Here is an 18,989-nt window from a genome sequence, read left to right on the forward strand (position 1 = left end):
TTATAAAAAGGATCAGTGGTGGTATAAGTCCTTGTGTATTTCTAAGATGGACCTCTCATCGTCAAAAAATAAAAAAAATGCAAAGTTGTGTCTTGTGTCTTTGTCACATCACATGCAACATAATACCAGTACAATGAGCAGTGAAATGTTTTTCTGTTAGCTCCTAAGTGTGTAAAATAAGCAAGGTAAAAAGTAGGTACTGTATATAAACACATACAACAGAAAAACATAAATTCCTGTCTGAATTGCCTAGTGTGCTATTGAATAGCCAGTGGTTGTATGGCGATATCTAGTACCGTTTTACTCCAAATCAGATTTCTTTAGACATACCCCTTCTCTAAAACATCCACATTCGGTCATTCTGAGTTGAAAATGCTCACTCTAATGATGATCATCATATTTGGGGAGAGAAAGATCAAAAGGCTGTACTACATCAACAAACAGTCAGAATGTGACTAACCTTGTGACCTACATCACCGTGTGAGGCACCTGGACACATCATCAGTGATGGTAATCAGACACCCTCACCCAGGTGAGCCAGCCAGGGTTGATCAAGCCCCCGGCTTGTGTCCAGGTAGCTACACTTCTGCTGCCTCCGTGGCCACCTTGCTGTTCCTTCGCCTACTGGCTCCTGTGATGCTGAGTCCAGTCTGTTGTAGGCCCTTCAGAGGAACTGGCCAGCGAACCTTCTGCATCCCACCTCAATGCACCTCACTCACCACCTGTTGCTTCAGCATTCTTCCACTATAGCTCAGCGTACTTTGCCCTCTTCCTCTCATGGACCTCCTCAATACGGTCGTCCCAGGGAAGTAAAAGTGAGTTCCAAGAGAATGACCTGCTTGTAGGCTCTCGAAATCTACACCATGTCTGGCCTTAACTTTGTTGTAGCAACAGTTTCTGGGAACTTGCTGAAGTTGCTTCCCCAGGTCAACTTTCAGCTCCCAGTCTTGTGCCGTTGCCAGCAGGCCAGAGCAGGTGGTCCTGCCAGCTGATGTTAGCTCCTCCCCAGCCCTGAAGAAAGCGATGGTCTTCTTCACTGGGTGGAGGCGCTTGCAGTGGCTAATCCCATTGCGGATCGTGTGTGCTATTGCTTTCAGGACTTAGTCATAGCCTTCGCCAAGGTCTTTCGAACAGCAACTGAGGTGTTGCTCCAGGGTCCCTCTCATCAGGCACGCAGGGCAAGCTGGTGACTCCACCTTCCACCAGCAGAAGTTGGATGGGTTTGGTAGAGCGTCATAGACAACCTGGATTACGTCATTTATCCGATGGGGCTCGGCTTTCCAAGATCTGTTAAGATTCTCCTTATGTGCGTGATGCAACCCGATTTAGAAATCGATTAGGATTTTAAATATCCTGTAGTGTGAGCCCAGCATTAAGGCCTGATTCATAGTCGACGTAAACAACGCAAGCTACATTATGAACGCAAGCTCCAACATGACTCGAGAGCTTGCGTTCTGTGTTTTGTGGAAACGCAAGGAATTGCACTATTGCTTGCGTCAAGTGACAAATTTTGGCATGACACACGCAAGGACGCAACGAGATCTTGCGTGGCCTTGCGAAGCTTGCGTTGCTTGCGCTTATGTAGTTTGCGTCGACTATGAATCCGGCCTAACCGCGACTCAGCGACTTCCACAACTTCTGCTGCCCTCCACTTCCGTCTTGTCCTGACCTCCATACCAGCCTGGGAGACGTTCGGGTCATGGGACTCTCAGTACTGCAGCACCTCCATAGTATGGCTCACCATGAACTCTTCATTCGGGCTGCTGATGGGGAGCTTCGGTTAGTTGTTCTACCCGTACAGGGTGATGCTGCTTAGGCTTCGAGGTAGTCCCAGCCACTTCCGTAGAAACCTGCTGACTCTCCTCTCAAAGCCCTTGACTGTGGACACCTCATAGACCAAGAGGGGCCAGAGAATACCATGTTGCCAGGCCCAACTTGTCCACTGTGGCTAGCCAGGCTTCCAGCTCTCGGTTGGTCGCTCGGCTGGACGCTGTTTCTCTAAGGCTGCAGTCAAACACCTTTCCCAGGCTCTTCTCTGGTTTCTCGTGATAGATGGTATTGGGTGCTGTCAAGTGCCAAGAAGAACTTGTTGAGGGCCTTTTCCTTTCTTCAGCACCAGGGATCTGGACTTCACCGGTTTGAAGCTCATACGAGCCCAGGTGACCAGCTCCTCCAGGCCCTTCAGGATCCACCTGGGACCTGGGACAGATGTTGTCACAGTCTGGTCATCTATAAGATCTCCTTCTTTACTAGTCCCGCCTCCATAGCCCAATATCGCTAATAGGATTGGCTTGCCGTTTCTTGCTGGCGCGTGAGAGGCTGGCTGTATCTGGTTGAATTTGGTTGCGCGGCTACAAAGCTCAGAGCCTCCTTCAACACTAGTCTACAGTTCTGTGCACATAAATACGAGAAAATCCTTTCATCTCATAGTGATTCAGCATTGAAAGTGCTTTTATTTTTCAGTACGGGACAATCCCGTATTAATGGCAACGACTTGCCTACCATTGCAAACGCGGCAAGATTTGAGCCACGCCGAGGCTCACTCGCCTACTGAATTGCAGAACGTTAGTAAACAAACCAGACATGTAATGTTTAGGTACGTTTTTTTTTTTTTTAACCCTATCAGTTGTTAGCAATTTGTAAGTAAGTGCACATGTGGGCCAGATGCATGATCATCAGTTCAGGAGGTTAAAGAACCAGACATCAGGATATCTGACTGTAGCTTAAATATACTTTTTTATTTTATATATAGTGCAAAAACATTCAGCTCGCACGCTTGCATTTAATGTCCCCAACAAAGCTCAAATCAAAAATACGCCCTCGGATGGAGGGTAAGGCCATAAAAATCCCCTTTTTGGTTACACCAACAAAATGCATTCATGCGCGGAGGCCTGTGCTCTCTGAGCAGCCTTTCAAGTAATTATTTTGGTTTCAATATTTTTTCGTATAGGTTATCAACCCTATGGGTTTGTATAATTTGATTTGTTTGAAAATATGTAGGCTGTGTTTATAAATTACATATGTTTAGTGTCAAGATCATAAATTGAACTTAGTAAAACAAAAAGTGTTATAAGAGGTACACGGTGTTCAGAACATATGAAACTGCTTAAAACCAGCCAATATTGCCCTCTAGTGGTTGAGTTAATATACTACACACAAATCCAGGCTGATGGAGCTTTGATGATGCATTATTGCCGTTTCATCACAACTTCCTCCACTGTAATGCTTCAATGTATTGGATATTTTAAAAATTGCAGAAAAAAAAGGATAGAATAGATCAGAATCAGAATTAAAATAGATGTGCAATTCTTGACTATGAAAGCATAAAACAAAGCAAAAAAAAAGGTTCCAACTTGATAGGTGCTCCTGTATTGAAGGCAGAAGACATAAACCTACACTGACCCTTCACATGAAAGGAGCTCTCTCATGATCAAGCAGTTTGCCAACATGTGAGGGCTTATGCTGAAGCCATGTCAGTCCATTTTCCAGTTCAGTTCCATGTCAGTTTTCCCACAGTCTTCATAGTATGAAAGGTATCACTGCTTTCCTGGATTTGGGATAGTCGTCAAACTTCTCTGTGTAATACCTGTAAAGAACGAGACTGTCAATGCAAAAAAATTCAAATATATCTTAATCATGCAACAGCAGAGACAGTACATGGTGACTGCTTTATCCAGAGGCAACAATGAATGTATTAACATCAATAGTAGCCTGAATTATAAGAAAGTCAGAGATGGTTCTGGAAGTGTGATTGGAGTACCTGTGGTAATGGCAGGCTCGTGGCCCAAGTCCGCATATTGTGAAAAAAGCAAAGGAGAATGTAGGTAGAGACCATGTCGCTGTAGCATACCCAAGCCACTCCACTATCTCTCCAAAGAAATTTGCACAGGATACATATTCAAACATTCCACCTGGGAGACAAAAAGAGTTTTGGATAGTTAATTAATTCAAAGTTGGCAGGTGTGACCCACATGTCTAATTTACCTTCCATAGTTAACCCTTTATTCATGTACAGATGAACAATTCTCAAAAGCTAAGCTATTAGTTGCAGCGCTGGTTTTCATGTTCTACCATCACCTACAGCTGTGCTCTTCTACACTACTCAAGACAACAATTCTGTCACCTTTCCCGTTCACCCTCTATACCTCCGACTTCAGCCACAGCTCTGGAGGGTACTAACTCCAGAGTGTGCTAACTCCAGAGTGTGCTAACTCCAGAGTGTGCTAACTCCTGAGTGTGCTAACTCCAGACGTTCTCGGACAACTGCTCTTTTGTGGGCTGCATCAGGGCAGATGATGATGAGGAGTACAGGGACGTGGTCAGGAGATTCATTGAGTTGTCTGAGGAGAACCAGGTCCAACTCAACATCAGCAAGACCAAGGAACTGGTGGTGGACTTCAGAAGGAACAAGGTCTCCAACCCCCATCACCATCCAGGGGACAGAAGTTGAGATGGTGGACTCATAAGTTCCTGGGGAGTGCACCTGAACAACAAACTGGACTGGACTGACAACACTGAGGTCCTCTACAGGAAAGGGACAGAGCAGACTGTTCTTCCTCAGGAGGCTCAGGTGCTTCGATATATAAGAAGGCTGCTGTGGATGTCCTACCAGTCTGTTGTAACCAGCACATTCTTTGCCGTTGCCTGCTGGGGAGGCAGCGTTAGGCCTGGGGAGTCAAACAAGCTGATGAGAAGGGCCAGCTCTGTTTGTGGGGCAACAACTGGACAGCCCGGAGACCGTGGTGGAGAGGATGAGCGACAAACTGTAGACAAGCTGAAGTCTATTCTAGACGACCCCTCCCATCCCCTCCACGGCGAGCTGTGGCAGATGGGGAGTACTTTCAGCCACAGGCTCATCCCACCCAGGTGCAATATGATTCCTTTGTGTCAGCGGCCATCAGACACTACAACAGTGCCTGAGTGTTCCCGAGTGTTGTGGAGGTGTGCGTAGATATGTATATGTGCCCATGGCTCCTGGAGAGGCCCCCTGCCATCCTCGTGTCCAGCTCCATCCATCCATGTGTCGCCAGCTGTCCCTATCAAGTCACCCCCCCCACCTTTTTTACTCTTGGCTCTCTGCCTTTTGTCTCTCCACTTCTGCTTGGCGGCTATACCTAGTTTACTCTACATTCTCTATGAGCCTGTTCTGCTAAGTACTTACTGTGCTTTGTTATATAATCCACTTAAATATCCTATTATGGACTACAGGGATAGCTAACACATAATGGCTGACCATGTAGGCAACATCTCTGTAACTATTTAGGTACTCTACTGATAGTCATGTCTCTCCTATGAAGTATCTAGCCCATGTTTATTGCTCTGTAAATGTTCTTAGCCAATAGCCAAACATTTGTGGGGGGAACAATGCTTGAAACTGCCCTATGTTAAGGTCATTCTTCATGTCATATCAGTCATCTTCATCTTCGCAGGCTCCACAATGGCTGCCCTGTTGTTTTGGTTTGCGCTATTTTGTGTTGTTTTTTCATCTCATTTTCCAATAAAACCGGCAGTTGCTTCACCAGAGAGGAGCTTATGAACATAAGGGAATCAACCCCTGTGGACTTAATTCCTGATTTTCTCATCCCTACCCTGGAAATATTGGACATTCTGGTCAAAGGCGCTCTGAATATTACTGTAATGCTTAGCTGCCAGTTTGTTGACAACATCTGTTTTCCTTAGAGTCTCATGGTACCTTTGGGAATCTTGTAAACAACCTCTCCTGGTTTTCTCAAATTCCGTAGAATATAGTCGCTGTGGATGTTGATCGCCATTCCCAAGGAAAAGAGTAGAAGACCTGGAAAGAAATGGAGGGTCTAAATTGTTATGGTGTACGTTGGTTCTTGAAAATCATTAAGTTATGGGGTAGTTCTGTTTTGCATGCTGGTAGCAGGTTATCGGTGAAAGCATCAAATAGTGAACTAAGACACATTATGCAACTAAGGTCATTTTCAACAATGATTTGCTTGCCAAAAAAAGCACTAAATTAGAGTCCAACTTGTAGGGAAATCAGGAAATCAAGCCTCATTAACTTCCTAATAAACAGAAATGATAAGGTGATAAAAATGTCAATGAACTTTGGATATCCGTTGAGTTTAAACAAAAGCTCCCAAACAAATGATCTCCAACAACCCCGTCAACCACACCATCCCCTTGTGTTGTATCAATTCAGTCTCATGGATCTCTGATTTAATTTAGCTACGGTAGCTCGTCAGTGACCCTTCAAACTGAAGGAAAAAAGAGTGAGGAAAATACACACTTACTTGAGGCTGTACAGCACAACCCTTGAGAGCCTAAAGCCTAATTTATACTTCATAAAACGGCTCATGGCTCATGTCTCATGGTTGCCATGGAATGGAAGCTAAAGACAATGCCCAGGCATTCCATTCCATGGCAACCAAGAGCCATGAGCCGTTTTATGAAGTATTAATTAGGCTTAAGCGTCATGCACCAGCCATAAGCCTGTAATTCCTGGTCCCTCCTTACCAGCGCCCAGACGAATGTCCTTCAGCCAGGCATCATCATACGTCGCACAGTGGAGCAAGTAGTGGCCCTGGAGAAAACCGTTGATCGAGCAGAAGATCACAGCAGAGACAACGATGTATAGAGGGGCGGGATTGCCTTTGGTCAGCAAGGAGTAGATAAATGTCCTGAAAAGGAATCCTTTTTGAACTTTCAGTACAAAGCTGAATCCTGGAAACAATTCAGCAGCTTTCCTCTCAACTTCTGATAGAAACGACACAATCAAGGGAGACAATCTGTACACATCCTTGAAAGCACTTCCTTACATAATGCTTGTGACATGCAGTGAAATACACAGTACAGTTTCAGTTTCTGGATGTGAGTACACCATTAGGGTTGTGCACTAATTCTTGGAAGGGTCATACATTCCTGTAACCCCAAGGGTCATGGGCTCCGAATATGGTCAGCAAAACCAATGTCGCTATGGAGAAAGACTAAGGCAACAGGCATTTGTGCATGAAACGTATGACGTTCCAAATGTATGGCCAAAAAACATCAACGCATAGGCCTACTGCCAACCATGAAGAGAGGCTAGAGTCCTTTTACATTTTACAATTACATTACTGCCCCCTCTTGATACAGTAATCGGTTGCTGTGATAGAGATATTTGTCCGCCTGAAAACCCGTGTTTCAGATGTTTGGGTAGATCTTGAGAGCTATATAGTAGGCTTAGCCCTGTTTTCTATCTACCACATCCAACCCTACAAATGAATTCCTTCCTACCGATCTCCTCTCAACTTTAACATTTCAAATTATTATTTAATTGTAGTTAGGGGCTGTGACAGTGGGCCCACTGGAGTACAAAGGATATCTAATGTAGCTAGCCTATTTCGAATTTACCAAATAATTATACCTAGCCGAGCCTATATGCGACTAACCAGGTTACTGACAAAATACGGTTTCCCAGTGGTTTGGACCATATTCGGGGGCATGCGGTTAGTAGGTCTTTAGTATGCTACCTTTGGAAGTAATGCAGACAGAAGGTCCATATAAGCAGGTTTCTGCCCAGGCCCGACTGTGCGTCGGTGGAGAGAAGGAGCATCGGCACCAGAAAAGCGGGCAACTCCTGGAGGAACCAGGCTAGCTTGGCTGGACAGGTCCTCCATGGAGGTTCCTCGGACCCTAAGAAGCGACCGTAAGGGTGGGGTGTCCTGGACCGAAGGAGGAAAAACGCGAGGCCACCAACGATGAACCCCCAAGTGAGGTACTGTATCAAACTCTCCATGCACTCCATACTTTTTCATAGACGTCTTCCCTCTCAGCCCCAAACGCACTTATGTTTTTCACTAGGGGCGGAGCTGATGGCTTGAATTGCAGAGGGGCGAGGATCTGTTAGTGGGCCTCTATAGGCTGTATGGAGGTGCATGACAGACCGAAGGGGAAATGGAGAGAAATTCAGATTATTACAATAGGTGTGCTATTTCAGCCCCATTAAATAGCACGCCGCCCCCATATATATATATATATATATATATATATATATATATAGAGAGAGAGAGATAGATAGATAGATAGATAGATAGATAGATAGATAGATAGATAGATAGATAGATAGATACTTTATTTATATCCGAGGGGATATGAGTGACAGATGTTTATGGTCAATTAGCTTGCCCACTTATTTCACTTATACGTCCGCCAAAACACAGATCAATTGTTTTAATCTATTTCGACTCCTTGTTTGGCATTATGGGAGGGGAGTCATCACGGGGTTGTCACTGGTGCTCACGTGGTTCCCAGCCAGGGTCAGCTGATCCACTTCCGTGTTGCCATTCCGCTTGTCGTCGAAGAGATAGCAACTACCTGTCAAGGGCTTTCATCTGGGTGTTGGTGCTAGTGTAGACACATTTACCTCGGGCTTGTTGATGACAAATTAAGGATTGCGAAGGTAGGCCTACTTATACTTATGTTTTGGTCGCCGAAACTCATTTGGCTAGACATAGCTAACGTAATTTTATGGCAGCTTTTCAGCTATGCATTACACATAAGTGCTACAGTCAAAAATCGGACCCGTTTAGCTATCTGATTCAAACCATATCCTGGATTGAATTGAGGTATTTTAGCTAAACAGAGCACGGATTGTGTCGTATCCTCAGTTAGACTGGGGGTTGAGCTAAAGAGACTCAGATCATTACATTCCTCAGTAGCCTAATGCTAACTAATAACGCTAAAACGCTGGGCGGCTAGCCTACACAATTGGAATTAATTAATTAATTAGCTAGCGTCTAAGTCTAAGTTGTGATGGTGAAAATGAACTTTTCGCGATGTTGCAGGTCTGTCCCTTTCTGTCACGAACATCCCATTCATGAATATCTCGGACAGTGAAGAGGACTCCTACAATGAAAGGACGGCACTGGTGGCGTCCGAGGTCCCCCCTGGATCATCCTACCAGGAAGACCCCGACCAAGCCCTGCCAGCAGAGTCGGAGCCCAGGGTAGGTGGCTTGTCGGCTGCATTGTTTGGCTGTTCCCTCATCAACCTTGTTGTGGCTTGTCGGCTGCATTGTTTGGCTGTGCCCTCATCAACCTTGTTGTGGCTTGTCGGCTGCATTGTTTGGCTGTGCCCTCATCAACCTTGTTGTGCCACTTATCGTCGCTTCAAGTTAGAATTCCCGTCACCGGAGTCAGTGGTGATGAATGAACAATTTTGAGAGGCTGCGTTACTGGTGGTATTGCTGATGCCTATAACCCAATGACTGTCAAGCTCTCAGCTCTGACTGTGTAGTGCAGTTTCAGCCACTGGTAATCTGTCATTGGGACATCACTTTACATCTCTCATTTTAGATACCAATAAACACAGAAGTTATCCGTTGAAATGATGCAATGCTATATTTGGTTTAATTTCCTTCAGTAGATCTAAGGACTGAAATAGGATAAATGTCAATGAGATTATGGTAAATGGTAAATGGACTGCACTTATATAGCGCTTTTATCCAAAGCGCTTTACAATGGCCTCTCATTCACACATTCACACACCAATGGTGGCAGCTGCAAGGTGTAGCCTGCTCATTGGGAGCAAACTGGGGTTCAGTGTCTTGCCCAAGGACACTTCGACATGTGGACAGGAGGAGGCGGGATTCGAACCCTACAATCATTGGACAACCCGCTCTACCACTGAGCCACAGCCGCCCCCAGATTACACTCAAACAGCTAACCCCCCCCCCCATCCACTCTCTCTCCTTCCCAGCGCCGTCCGGCGGCCCCGGGCCCCAGCAGGGACCCTCCGGGGCTTGACCCCAGCGCGGTGCAGAGGGAGCCGGACGTGGACGAGGAGGAGCTCACGCTTAAGTACGGGGCCAAGCACGTCATCATGCTGTTCGTCCCCGTCACCCTCTGCATGGTGGTGGTGGTGGCCACCATCAAGTCTGTCAGCTTCTACACCGAGAAGACCGGCCAGCAACTGTAGGTGTTTTTTTTTTTCCCGTTTAGTTTTCGTTGCTGTTGTTGGATGTTGATGCCAGTATCTTGTTTATTCTATGGGATAGTGGGGTTTTCTGCAGTTCAGTATAATTCACTGTCTCTACTGTAATTGAGGTGCTGGCTTAATGGGAAAGTAGGCTACTGTAGTTCTCTCCGTGCAGCTCAGTAGTTCCCATGTCACAGGTAGAGATGCACTGATCCACTTTTTTTCAGTTCCGATCCAATTCCGATATGTGAATTTGGATATCTGCCGATACCGATCCGATACCGATACTAGCAGTCTTTTTTCTTAAATAATTATTTATCATTAACTTACTTAATTATTATCATAAACATACACTTTATACACTTTGCACACACAATATTCTTACTGTATTGCTACTGTACTGAATTGACCTGTTTTTATTGTTAGGATATCTTGTATTTTGTTGATGCTACAAGGTTGAGGAGCCAAAACATATTAATTTAACTCATCAATTTCACCCAACATATGGTTACTTGTACACTGGATATAGGCCTAACAATGAAAGAATTCTTGAATCCTACTATATATTCATTTTCTCATAGCAGTGCCCACTTTCATCAAATAAAAAGTAAATTGTAAGAGTAAGGAGCCCTATTAGCATTGGGGTAATATTGACAAATAGGCGCTTTTGGAAATCCTCCACAACCATCTAGTGTAACCAACTCCAGCAGCGTATGCAACTCGAGACTTGCACTTTCACTTGTGAATGTTCTTTGCAAACCATTTTAAACTTTTTGCAGCATAACGTTTGTTTTTCGCACCAAACGTTTGCAAACATAAGCTGCCGGTCTGAAAAGGTCGGCCAGTTTGGTGAACTAGATGCTGGACTGAGGGAAAAGTGAATTGTATCCTATGATTGGATGAATGAACACCAGAGCCTTTTCACTTCATCTGGATCGGTACCAGAGCCCTTTCTCTTCATCTGGATCAGTACCAGAGCCCTTTCTCTTCATCTGGATCGGTACCTGGATCGGCGCCGTCAGGCCGATACCCAATCTGTGAACCACGTCTGGATCGGAGCCCGATACTGGATCGGATCGGTCCCATCTCTAAGTCACGTGTGTGACTCTTTTACGGCTAGTTTTGCTTCCACCATCACTTGTGACCTCACTGGGCCCAATCTTGCGTCCTCTGACATACAGACACACGTATACAAAAGTTCTCTTTAGGCATGATCTCATATGAACACTCCCATGTGAAAAGCTTGTTCTATGCAGGACAGCAGGTGGAGAGTTTCGGTGCAGGGCGATATGAGAAGGATTACCTTACCTCTGCTTCTCACATATCCTTCCATAACTCTTTCAGTGAACTCTTCTTTTGACCTGACAATACATAGGCCAATAAACCCACATGTCCTTTTATGACTCGCGTTGGGTGTGTGACTTTTATGACTCGACCGGTTTGCCCATCCTCTCGAAATTGTCAATATCAAATGTTGTGTATCAGGGGATTGGAACACTACAACATGCAGTTGTGGGATTGTTTTGAATTTTGAATGACATAGTCAAGATTCAAGAATTCAAGGATGTTTATTTGTCACATGTACAAGATGTCCATGTACAATGAAATGCTCCACAAAAAGATGATACTGTTTTGCCATCGGAGGCTAGTACCACAATGATTTGCGCCCAAAAAACAAAATGTCAGCTACTCAGATGTTCTCCCGTTATAGATTTGCTCAACCGCACCTTCCAGACATGCTATCAAAACCTGATGGAGATCCTACATCAACACATCTAAGTAGTGGAGATTCCTCCCTTCCTTCATTCCTGGACCTGTTGGTTTGTGTGTATAATGACGGTTGATGTGCCCAATAGGATTTACACACCCTTCACCGAGGACACCACCTCCGTGGGCCAACGGCTTCTCAACTCGGTGCTCAACACCATCATCATGATCAGCGTCATTGTAGTCATGACGATCTTCCTGGTGGTCCTCTACAAGTACCGCTGCTACAAGGTGGGTATGATGCAATTGGTGTACTTAACCAAAAAACAGTTACACCGCTGTGATTGTTACTACAAATGATGCTCGCTATGAACTGAACTATCAACAAACTACCAATAATTAACAAATAAACAATTAACAAATGTGTTTTTTTCTGTTCCTTCCCTAGTTCATACATGGATGGCTCATAATGTCCTCTCTAATGTTGCTCTTCTGGTTCAGTTTCATGTATTTGGGGTGAGTGTCCTGCCTTTTAAATACTATAGTGTGTGTGTGGTGTGTGGTGTGTGTGTGTGTTTCAGACCAGATATGACCCAGTAGGCCAAGAATAGCTTGACCTTCTTGGTCCATCATGCACAACAATGCCTGTCATTTATTTGCCACCCTTTGAAAAGGAACTGAAAATGGCCTGGAAATCTGAACCTACATTCTGTTTCACTATTGTCACTGCCCATCCTCCAAAACATTCACCGTCTAGAATACAACAGGTTCTCTCTAGGTCGTCCACGAACGAGCCCTCCATCTGCACTTCCAGTTATCAAATGGGCAAAACAATAATATGGTATTTGGATTTGGTAGTTATGTACGAAATCCAGTTTAATTGTGTCACTGGCAAATGTCAATGTGACTCTGACAAGGCTTTTGCATAGTGCCGCCGTTTCTACTTGTAGCTATAGGCCTTGTTTAACTGGCCAAATATATTCAGCCTTAAAGTAATTCCCTCATGATGTATTAGTCTTTGGATGTTTTGAAAGAAATTATGTTAAAATCAGTCATGAAGGGGTTGAAGGGTTGCAGCTGTGGGTGCTAGTCTTGGGCAACTGCTCTGTTCTGCTCTGTGAAAGGCCTACACTGTTTGTATCATTTCCCTTGTGACATTGGCATGATACAAATGCCAGAACAATAAAGTTATTTATTTCAATCCAACTCCAGGGAGGTATTCAAGACATACAACGTAGCCATGGACTACCCCACGGTAGCCATCATCATCTGGAACTTCGGGGCGGTGGGGATGATCTGCATCCACTGGAAGGGCCCTCTGCAGCTCCAGCAGGCCTACCTCATCGCCATCAGCGCCCTCATGGCGCTGGTCTTCATCAAGTACCTGCCCGAGTGGTCCACCTGGGTCATTCTGGCCGCCATCTCCGTCTACGGTGAGCCGGGAGGGTCATAGGGTGTTTTCTTGCAATAGGAAAGTAATGAAACTCGATGAAAAACTAAGAGCAGTATAAAACAAATGATACCCAGCTGGTGAAGTATGCGGAGCAGGTTGATGAGCTATCTCTACTGCCCTCTGCTGGTGTGCAACGGTATTGGCTACTGTGGTGTAAAAGGGGGTTGGACCTCAATGGGGTACTAACATAGGAGAGTATTTGAACTCAACCGTAAGTTATCAAAAGGGTTACCAATATCTGAAAAATATGTCAATATATCACCTCATGCCAATAGGTACAGAGAGAACAATGCATATCATATAATTACGCCTTGTGGCTTCCTGTTTGGAAAGGCTCATCGTAGCTTTGTCCCGGAGTGGACGGGCGTTCGATGTCCGCTGGTCTCTTAGAGGTTCAATTGAAGAAGAATTATTTGTCTGCAATGAGAACTGTTTGTCAAATTCTTTACTTTTCCCCGTACTGAATATCTATCATTCTGATCTCTGAAGGAGCTGTCTTTCTGAGTCTTCTTCAATCTATTGTTTGCAGACTTGGTTGCAGTGTTGTGTCCCAAAGGCCCTTTGAGGATGCTTGTAGAGACTGCTCAGGAACGGAATGAGCCCATCTTCCCTGCCCTTATATACTCATGTAAGTAAAGCATTGTGGGAAATGTGTGGTTATAATAATGATACCCATAACTTGGGTCACATATGGGCAATACATGTCTAGAGTACAATATCACTGTGAGCTAGCAAGTTAGCCTTGGGGCAAGGTTTGACCCCTGGTTGTAACTTGGATCTGTATATTGTTCAGACATAAACACATGTAGGATAATGTGCATTGTGCAGTGATTCCGGTGGACAAGAAAGAAGATGTGTGTTTGGGAATGATTTGCTTGTGCCAGTAGGAGTACTGATACAGAATTTGCTGATCTATCCTCCTTCCTTTTTAGCTGCCATGATATGGATGGTTGGGATGGCCAACCCTTCAACGAGTACAGAGCCCACGAACCAAGATACAGGTCAGTTCTGCACTTTGATTAAATTATTTGGTTTTTGCAGTATTCCCTTTTTCTGCAAACAGTCAAACTGCTCCATTTAAGACCAGACACTTTTAAATTGCCCCAATTCCGAACCCTTCTCCATGGTCTGTGTTCCTGTCATAATAGTGGCCATTTTGTATCTCAGATGAGGAGGCACACCAGCGTGAGGACAGCCCCGTGGAAAGAGATGGGTCAGAGCCAGAGATCCAAGTGTCCACAGGGATGTCCAGGTCCTACTCGACAGAAGATGACTTAGAAGAAGACCGTGAGTAGTGTGGCGTGTTCAATTGTAACTTAAATATAGTGGAGCTATATAGTGTCCTTATTCTAGATCGTTCGCCTACAAAGATCGAAGAGCATTGGGGCACGTTCACCCATCATAAGCTTTCAAATCAGGAACCAAATAATTGGGATGCATGCACCCTAGCTTTTTTGCATCCGAATGCTTCATGTGTCGTGTATGTCTTCATGCGTGCGAGCCTTTTTCGCCTCTGTTGGGACTATTCATCTGACTTTACGCACCTTCTCCAATCGCCTATAAGCCTGAGCTGATAAGAGCGCAAACTTTCTTTGCCATTTTTGAATGCATGGAAGATGAAAATGATTTGTACCCCTTTGATAAATGGCCTAACAAACAGTCTGAAAACAAACAGCAGTAAACATGTCCCCGACCAAGAACGTAGTACTGTATATCGGCAATGGGGGAAAACTGTGCCTAGCACCCCTAGTGGTGAGTTGGAGAAGGACACACGAACAGACGCCATAAATAGCCCCTCCCTGATTTTGTCTGGTGAGGGACAGTTACTCACCCAATCTAAACCCTTTTTGAAGGAGTGCTTAGTGTGCCCATGCTGTGTTGTTGTGTTTGCAGGGGGAGTGAAGCTGGGACTGGGAGACTTCATCTTTTACAGCGTGCTGGTGGGGAAAGCTGCCGCCACTGGAGGGGACTGGAACACCACGTTGGCCTGCTTTGTAGCCATCCTCATAGTAAGTCCTTCAGCATGGGCAACTCATACATATAAACCTTAGCTTCTGCATAGGTGGGGTCAGGGGCGGACTGGCCATCGGGAGCACCGGGAGTTTTCCCGGTGGCCTGGCGCACCAACTGGCCTGACATGAGCGTTGAATTCACATGTTCTGGTTTAACCGATTTCCACCTCACCCTACTCTCTCAGGGTCTCTGCCTCACTCTGCTGCTGCTGGCCATCTTCAAGAAGGCCCTGCCTGCCCTTCCCATCTCCATCACCTTCGGCCTGGTCTTCTACTTCTCCACCGACTACCTGGTCCAGCCGTTCATGGACAGCCTCGCTGCCAACCAGTTCTACATTTGACCCTCCCTGCCCACTGTCCCCCACCCCTTTTTCTCTGAAGGGTCTTTAGTGGTCGGTGGAAATTGCAACCTTTCTTTTTTTAATTTCAATGACTTGTTTTTTCTCTCAGTGGTGTTCATTAAGCAAGGATTTGATTGGGGGAAGTAATTTCCTTACATTTTGTTGCTCTGCAGATAGTGTTCAAAAATAGGAAGAACATAACTTGGTACTCTTGGTACACAAGTATTGTGTGTTGATCTGGCCTGCTTCAGTTCCTTTTTCCTGATCGGTCTTTTACGTGGAACAATATCAGTTGAATTTAACCAGGTATATGCTTTCTTCAGACTCACTACAAAGACATAATTTGAGCATAACCATGCTCTATTCTAAGGTTCTTATGGTCTGTCCCTCTGTCCCCACAAACCTCAAGGGTATCGCTGGTTTTTCATGTATTGAGGGGGAAAACCCAGTAAAAATATAGAATAAAATATATATTTTAAATATATTTAGGGCTTTACTTGGAGAGTAGTTGTATCATGTTAATGTGTCCTGATCCTCTAACAACTAGGACACATTAATCAACATGGATTCAAATTACTTTTTCCAATTGATTCAGTCTTGTTGGCTACACATATGAGTCATAGGAAAATATCGTGAGGCCTGGGTGCCAAGGTTTATCTTGTATCTGTTGAAACTAAGAAATGGAAGTCAAATCACTCTCTCCAATTTGCTAAATGCTGCCAAGTTATAATTTATGGTACAAGTGCTCCAAAACAAAGAGGACTACATGACATATAGCATGGTGGTTTTCTACCACTAACCATAAACAAATGTCATTAGTGGTAGCTAAAAGCAAAAATAACAGTTAGCCAATTGAACAGAGCTCATGCTATGAGAATCTGTATATGCACACTTTATATTGAAGATATATATTTTATAGAACGATGGTGTAACATGATTTTATATCTAAATACACTTGAATTGAAAAACGTTCCCTCAACTGTTATTTTTTCTGCTAACGTCATGTACTGTTTTCATTGTAGTGTGCAATAAAGTGTTAACTATTGCAAACTAATACTGATGGAATAAATCACATACATTTGGCATGCAGGACCATCAGTTACAGGAGGTTCAGGTCTATGTAAAACAAAGTTAATTGACTACTACCAGACCCCAATTCTGCTCATAATAGAAGTGGAACAGTGAAAACAAAAAAGTACAATGTGCCATATTTCAGTGAAATTTTGTCCATGGATGTTTTTCCACTGACTTGATTACAACCAAAGACCAAATTCAATTGTTCTGCAGCACCATTTTTATTCTGGTTTCTAAAAAAAAAGAAAAAAAATTACAGTATAATTTGCAAACCAACCAATTAAAGAAACATCTATTTTCTTGAATTCAAACATGGCCTTGAAGTGCAAAATTCCATCCGGGGGCTTAATTTCGGTCTTCAAATTGTGATTTGTTCTTGAGGAGGAATGCAGCTAGAAACTCAATAGGATTTGGAGGTCTAGAAGAGGGAGAGACAGAGAAAAAGGATATATTATATTGAGCCAAGGGTCAAGCAGTTAGTCGGGTCCTATGCATGAGGATTATAGCCTATATAAAATGATTAGCCTATATAAAATAACTAGAAATGGTGCTCCGAGAGCACAGACCTCCACCCGCGAATGCATTTCGTGGCTCTCTTTGTATTGCTGAATTCATTAGGTTGAGAGCCTCATGCCAGTCTAAACCCTGTGTCTCTGTGACCTTCCCACATTGAGATATGGCTGTTTCAGTCCCCATTGACAATGAATGGGGGGGAATGTTTCACTCCTGAGCCCAAGTACAAAAAATGAATGGAGGTGAATGGGTGGCCGTGTTTGGGCGGCTCTGTGGCGCCCCCCTTGGGTCGCAGCCGGTGAGGGCTGGGTCAGTGCAGTGTCAGTCGACCAAGATTTTCTTTGGTTGAAGACGGATAGTAATTATTACCTTTGTCCTAAACATACACACTATTCCAAAGCTACAGAGATAGACCTACGGTATTAACATTAGCATCAACTAGCATCATAGGGTGTTTTCTTGGAATAGGATTAGGATAGGAATAGCATTCATTTGCATCAACTATTCAGATTACTTGTGTATGCAAATTAAATAAATCTCCATGTTCTCTTTGTTTTTTTTAAACTCACCTTTCTTTGGCCAGCACAGATAGACCTTGGAGAAGGATGGGTACGACCGTCTGGTCCAGATATGCCCTGGTGGGGAGGGACTGCAGGTCCACCTTCTGTTTGGACACCTTCTCTGCATTGGCCTTCTCATTCTCCACTATTCTCTTCAAGGGGAAGAAAGAATGAATGAACATGATACACAGAAGTAACAACAGTGACATAGAAGTGTCAATACAAGTTTCATGAGAAAGACCGAAATGTCAACAATAAATGAGGAAAGAATAGTGGGGGGATCTGGTTACCAAAATATTCATCTGAAAATGACATTAGTCCCTGCATGCCAAGAGAATCCAGTCACGGTTACATTTGTGCTGTGGGTGAACTTTTGTATTTGATGAGGACCATTACCTGGATGTTTTCTGTCAGACCATATTCAGCATGGGGGTTTTCAACAACCTATAGGATAAGGAATTCAACATATGATACATTGATGGATCCTGACAAAGACACAACATTGGCTAAGATAGCTTTAATGTTACTTACCGGAGTGTGACCCTCCATGGATTGATCTGCGTCTGTGTGATCTGCTGATAAGTCATGTTGGAAAACATTGTTAGCTAATAGTATTGTACCTTCGGTTGTTATAGCTGCTTCAGCACCATGGCTAAAAATCCTCCGAACTGGTCTGCTAAAACAAGCCAGCTAGCTCACTGGCTAGACGTCCACACAAGTGATCACGTTACCCCATAGCTAGCTAGCATCTGAATAATACACGTCTAGTAGCCTTGTCAACTGGCTTCATAACACAGAATAGGTAGCTAGCGTAGACATAGATACGCTAATGTAGCTAGTCTAGCTCAGCTATGTCTACATTAGCTAGCTAAGTTATTCAATCGTGATCTATTATATCCTGTGTAATGGAGTTAGCACGCCAGATAGGCGTTAATTGTTCAGGTTGTTGTTTGCTAGCCATCTAGAAGTACATCCATTTCACTAAACCCAGCTAGGTAACTAGAAAGCAAAAAAATGAATGAGTAATGTGTCGGATTGTGTTGTACAGCTAGCCAACGGTAGCTAGCTAACACGAAGTGAGCCAGATAGACCTCCCATCCTGAATGAGGGTCAAATGCTGCTAGACAAGATTAGAGGAAACACATATTTAGTATACGAGTGACGTTCTCGGGTCAAATGTACATATTAAAAGAACAAATATTCGATTATAAACCACTAAAAGCCCGCTCAAAGAACAACGAACTACTCACCGTCCGCCATGTTTGTTGTTAGTATTTACGCAATATGCGTGGTTTACGCTGGATATGTGAATTCCGTCTGTGTGCTCGGTCCCGTAGGACTGACCGCCCCTCCTATCCTCCCTTTTGTTGCTGTGCTTCTATCAGCCCCGACCAAATACACCACG

General features: G+C 44.2%; 3 protein-coding genes across 3 annotated transcripts; 1 reads left to right on the forward strand and 2 right to left on the reverse strand.

Moving 5' to 3' along the window:
* Positions 1-2,723: 2,723 nt before the first annotated feature.
* srd5a2a (steroid-5-alpha-reductase, alpha polypeptide 2a) lies at positions 2,724-7,779 on the reverse strand. The gene is made up of 5 exons (XM_084441040.1): positions 7,479-7,779; positions 6,484-6,647; positions 5,693-5,794; positions 3,761-3,911; positions 2,724-3,586 (listed from the first exon to the last, which is right to left on the reverse strand). Exons 1-5 carry the CDS (start codon positions 7,751-7,753, stop codon positions 3,520-3,522), a joined length of 759 nt encoding a protein of 252 aa, XP_084297166.1. The 5' UTR covers positions 7,754-7,779; the 3' UTR covers positions 2,724-3,519.
* A 512-nt stretch (positions 7,780-8,291) lies between these two features.
* On the forward strand, positions 8,292-15,455 carry psen2 (presenilin 2). The gene is made up of 11 exons (XM_084441207.1): positions 8,292-8,407; positions 8,793-8,953; positions 9,706-9,920; positions 11,781-11,922; positions 12,080-12,147; positions 12,844-13,064; positions 13,614-13,712; positions 14,017-14,085; positions 14,252-14,371; positions 14,978-15,093; positions 15,282-15,455. Exons 2-11 carry the CDS (start codon positions 8,825-8,827, stop codon positions 15,435-15,437), a joined length of 1,335 nt encoding a protein of 444 aa, XP_084297333.1. The 5' UTR covers positions 8,292-8,407; positions 8,793-8,824; the 3' UTR covers positions 15,438-15,455.
* A 1,349-nt stretch (positions 15,456-16,804) lies between these two features.
* dpy30 (dpy-30 histone methyltransferase complex regulatory subunit) lies at positions 16,805-18,893 on the reverse strand. Its single transcript, XM_084441208.1, has 5 exons — positions 18,835-18,893; positions 18,116-18,156; positions 17,981-18,028; positions 17,594-17,736; positions 16,805-16,929 (listed from the first exon to the last, which is right to left on the reverse strand). The coding sequence occupies exons 1-5, from the start codon at positions 18,842-18,844 to the stop codon at positions 16,857-16,859; spliced, it is 315 nt and encodes a 104-aa protein (XP_084297334.1). The 5' UTR covers positions 18,845-18,893; the 3' UTR covers positions 16,805-16,856.
* Between the last annotated feature and the right edge of the window lie 96 nt (positions 18,894-18,989).

Source organism: Borostomias antarcticus (genome assembly GCF_949987555.1).
Source record: "Borostomias antarcticus genome assembly, chromosome: 7".
Taxonomy (NCBI): Eukaryota; Metazoa; Chordata; class Actinopteri; order Stomiiformes; family Stomiidae; genus Borostomias; species Borostomias antarcticus.

Bases quoted from the DNA above. Each gene is read 5' to 3' on its own strand.
- psen2 (XM_084441207.1), top strand. From the start codon at position 8,825: ATGAATATCTCGGACAGTGAAGAGGACTCCTACAATGAAAGGACGGCA. The intron at 8,954-9,705 runs GTAGGTGGCTTG...TCTCCTTCCCAG, and splicing joins CAGCAGAGTCGGAGCCCAGG to CGCCGTCCGGCGGCCCCGGG. The intron at 14,372-14,977 runs GTGAGTAGTGTG...TTGTGTTTGCAG, and splicing joins AGATGACTTAGAAGAAGACC to GGGGAGTGAAGCTGGGACTG.
- srd5a2a (XM_084441040.1), bottom strand. From the start codon at position 7,753: ATGGAGTGCATGGAGAGTTTGATACAGTACCTCACTTGGGGGTTCATC. The intron at 6,648-7,478 runs GTAGCATACTAA...ATTCCTTTTCAG, and splicing joins TGTCTGCATTACTTCCAAAG to GACATTTATCTACTCCTTGC. The intron at 5,795-6,483 runs GTAAGGAGGGAC...ATTTCTTTCCAG, and splicing joins GGACATTCGTCTGGGCGCTG to GTCTTCTACTCTTTTCCTTG.
- dpy30 (XM_084441208.1), bottom strand. The intron at 18,029-18,115 runs GTAAGTAACATT...CTTATCCTATAG, and splicing joins CCATGGAGGGTCACACTCCG to GTTGTTGAAAACCCCCATGC. The intron at 17,737-17,980 runs GTAATGGTCCTC...TTCCCCTTGAAG, and splicing joins GTCTGACAGAAAACATCCAG to AGAATAGTGGAGAATGAGAA.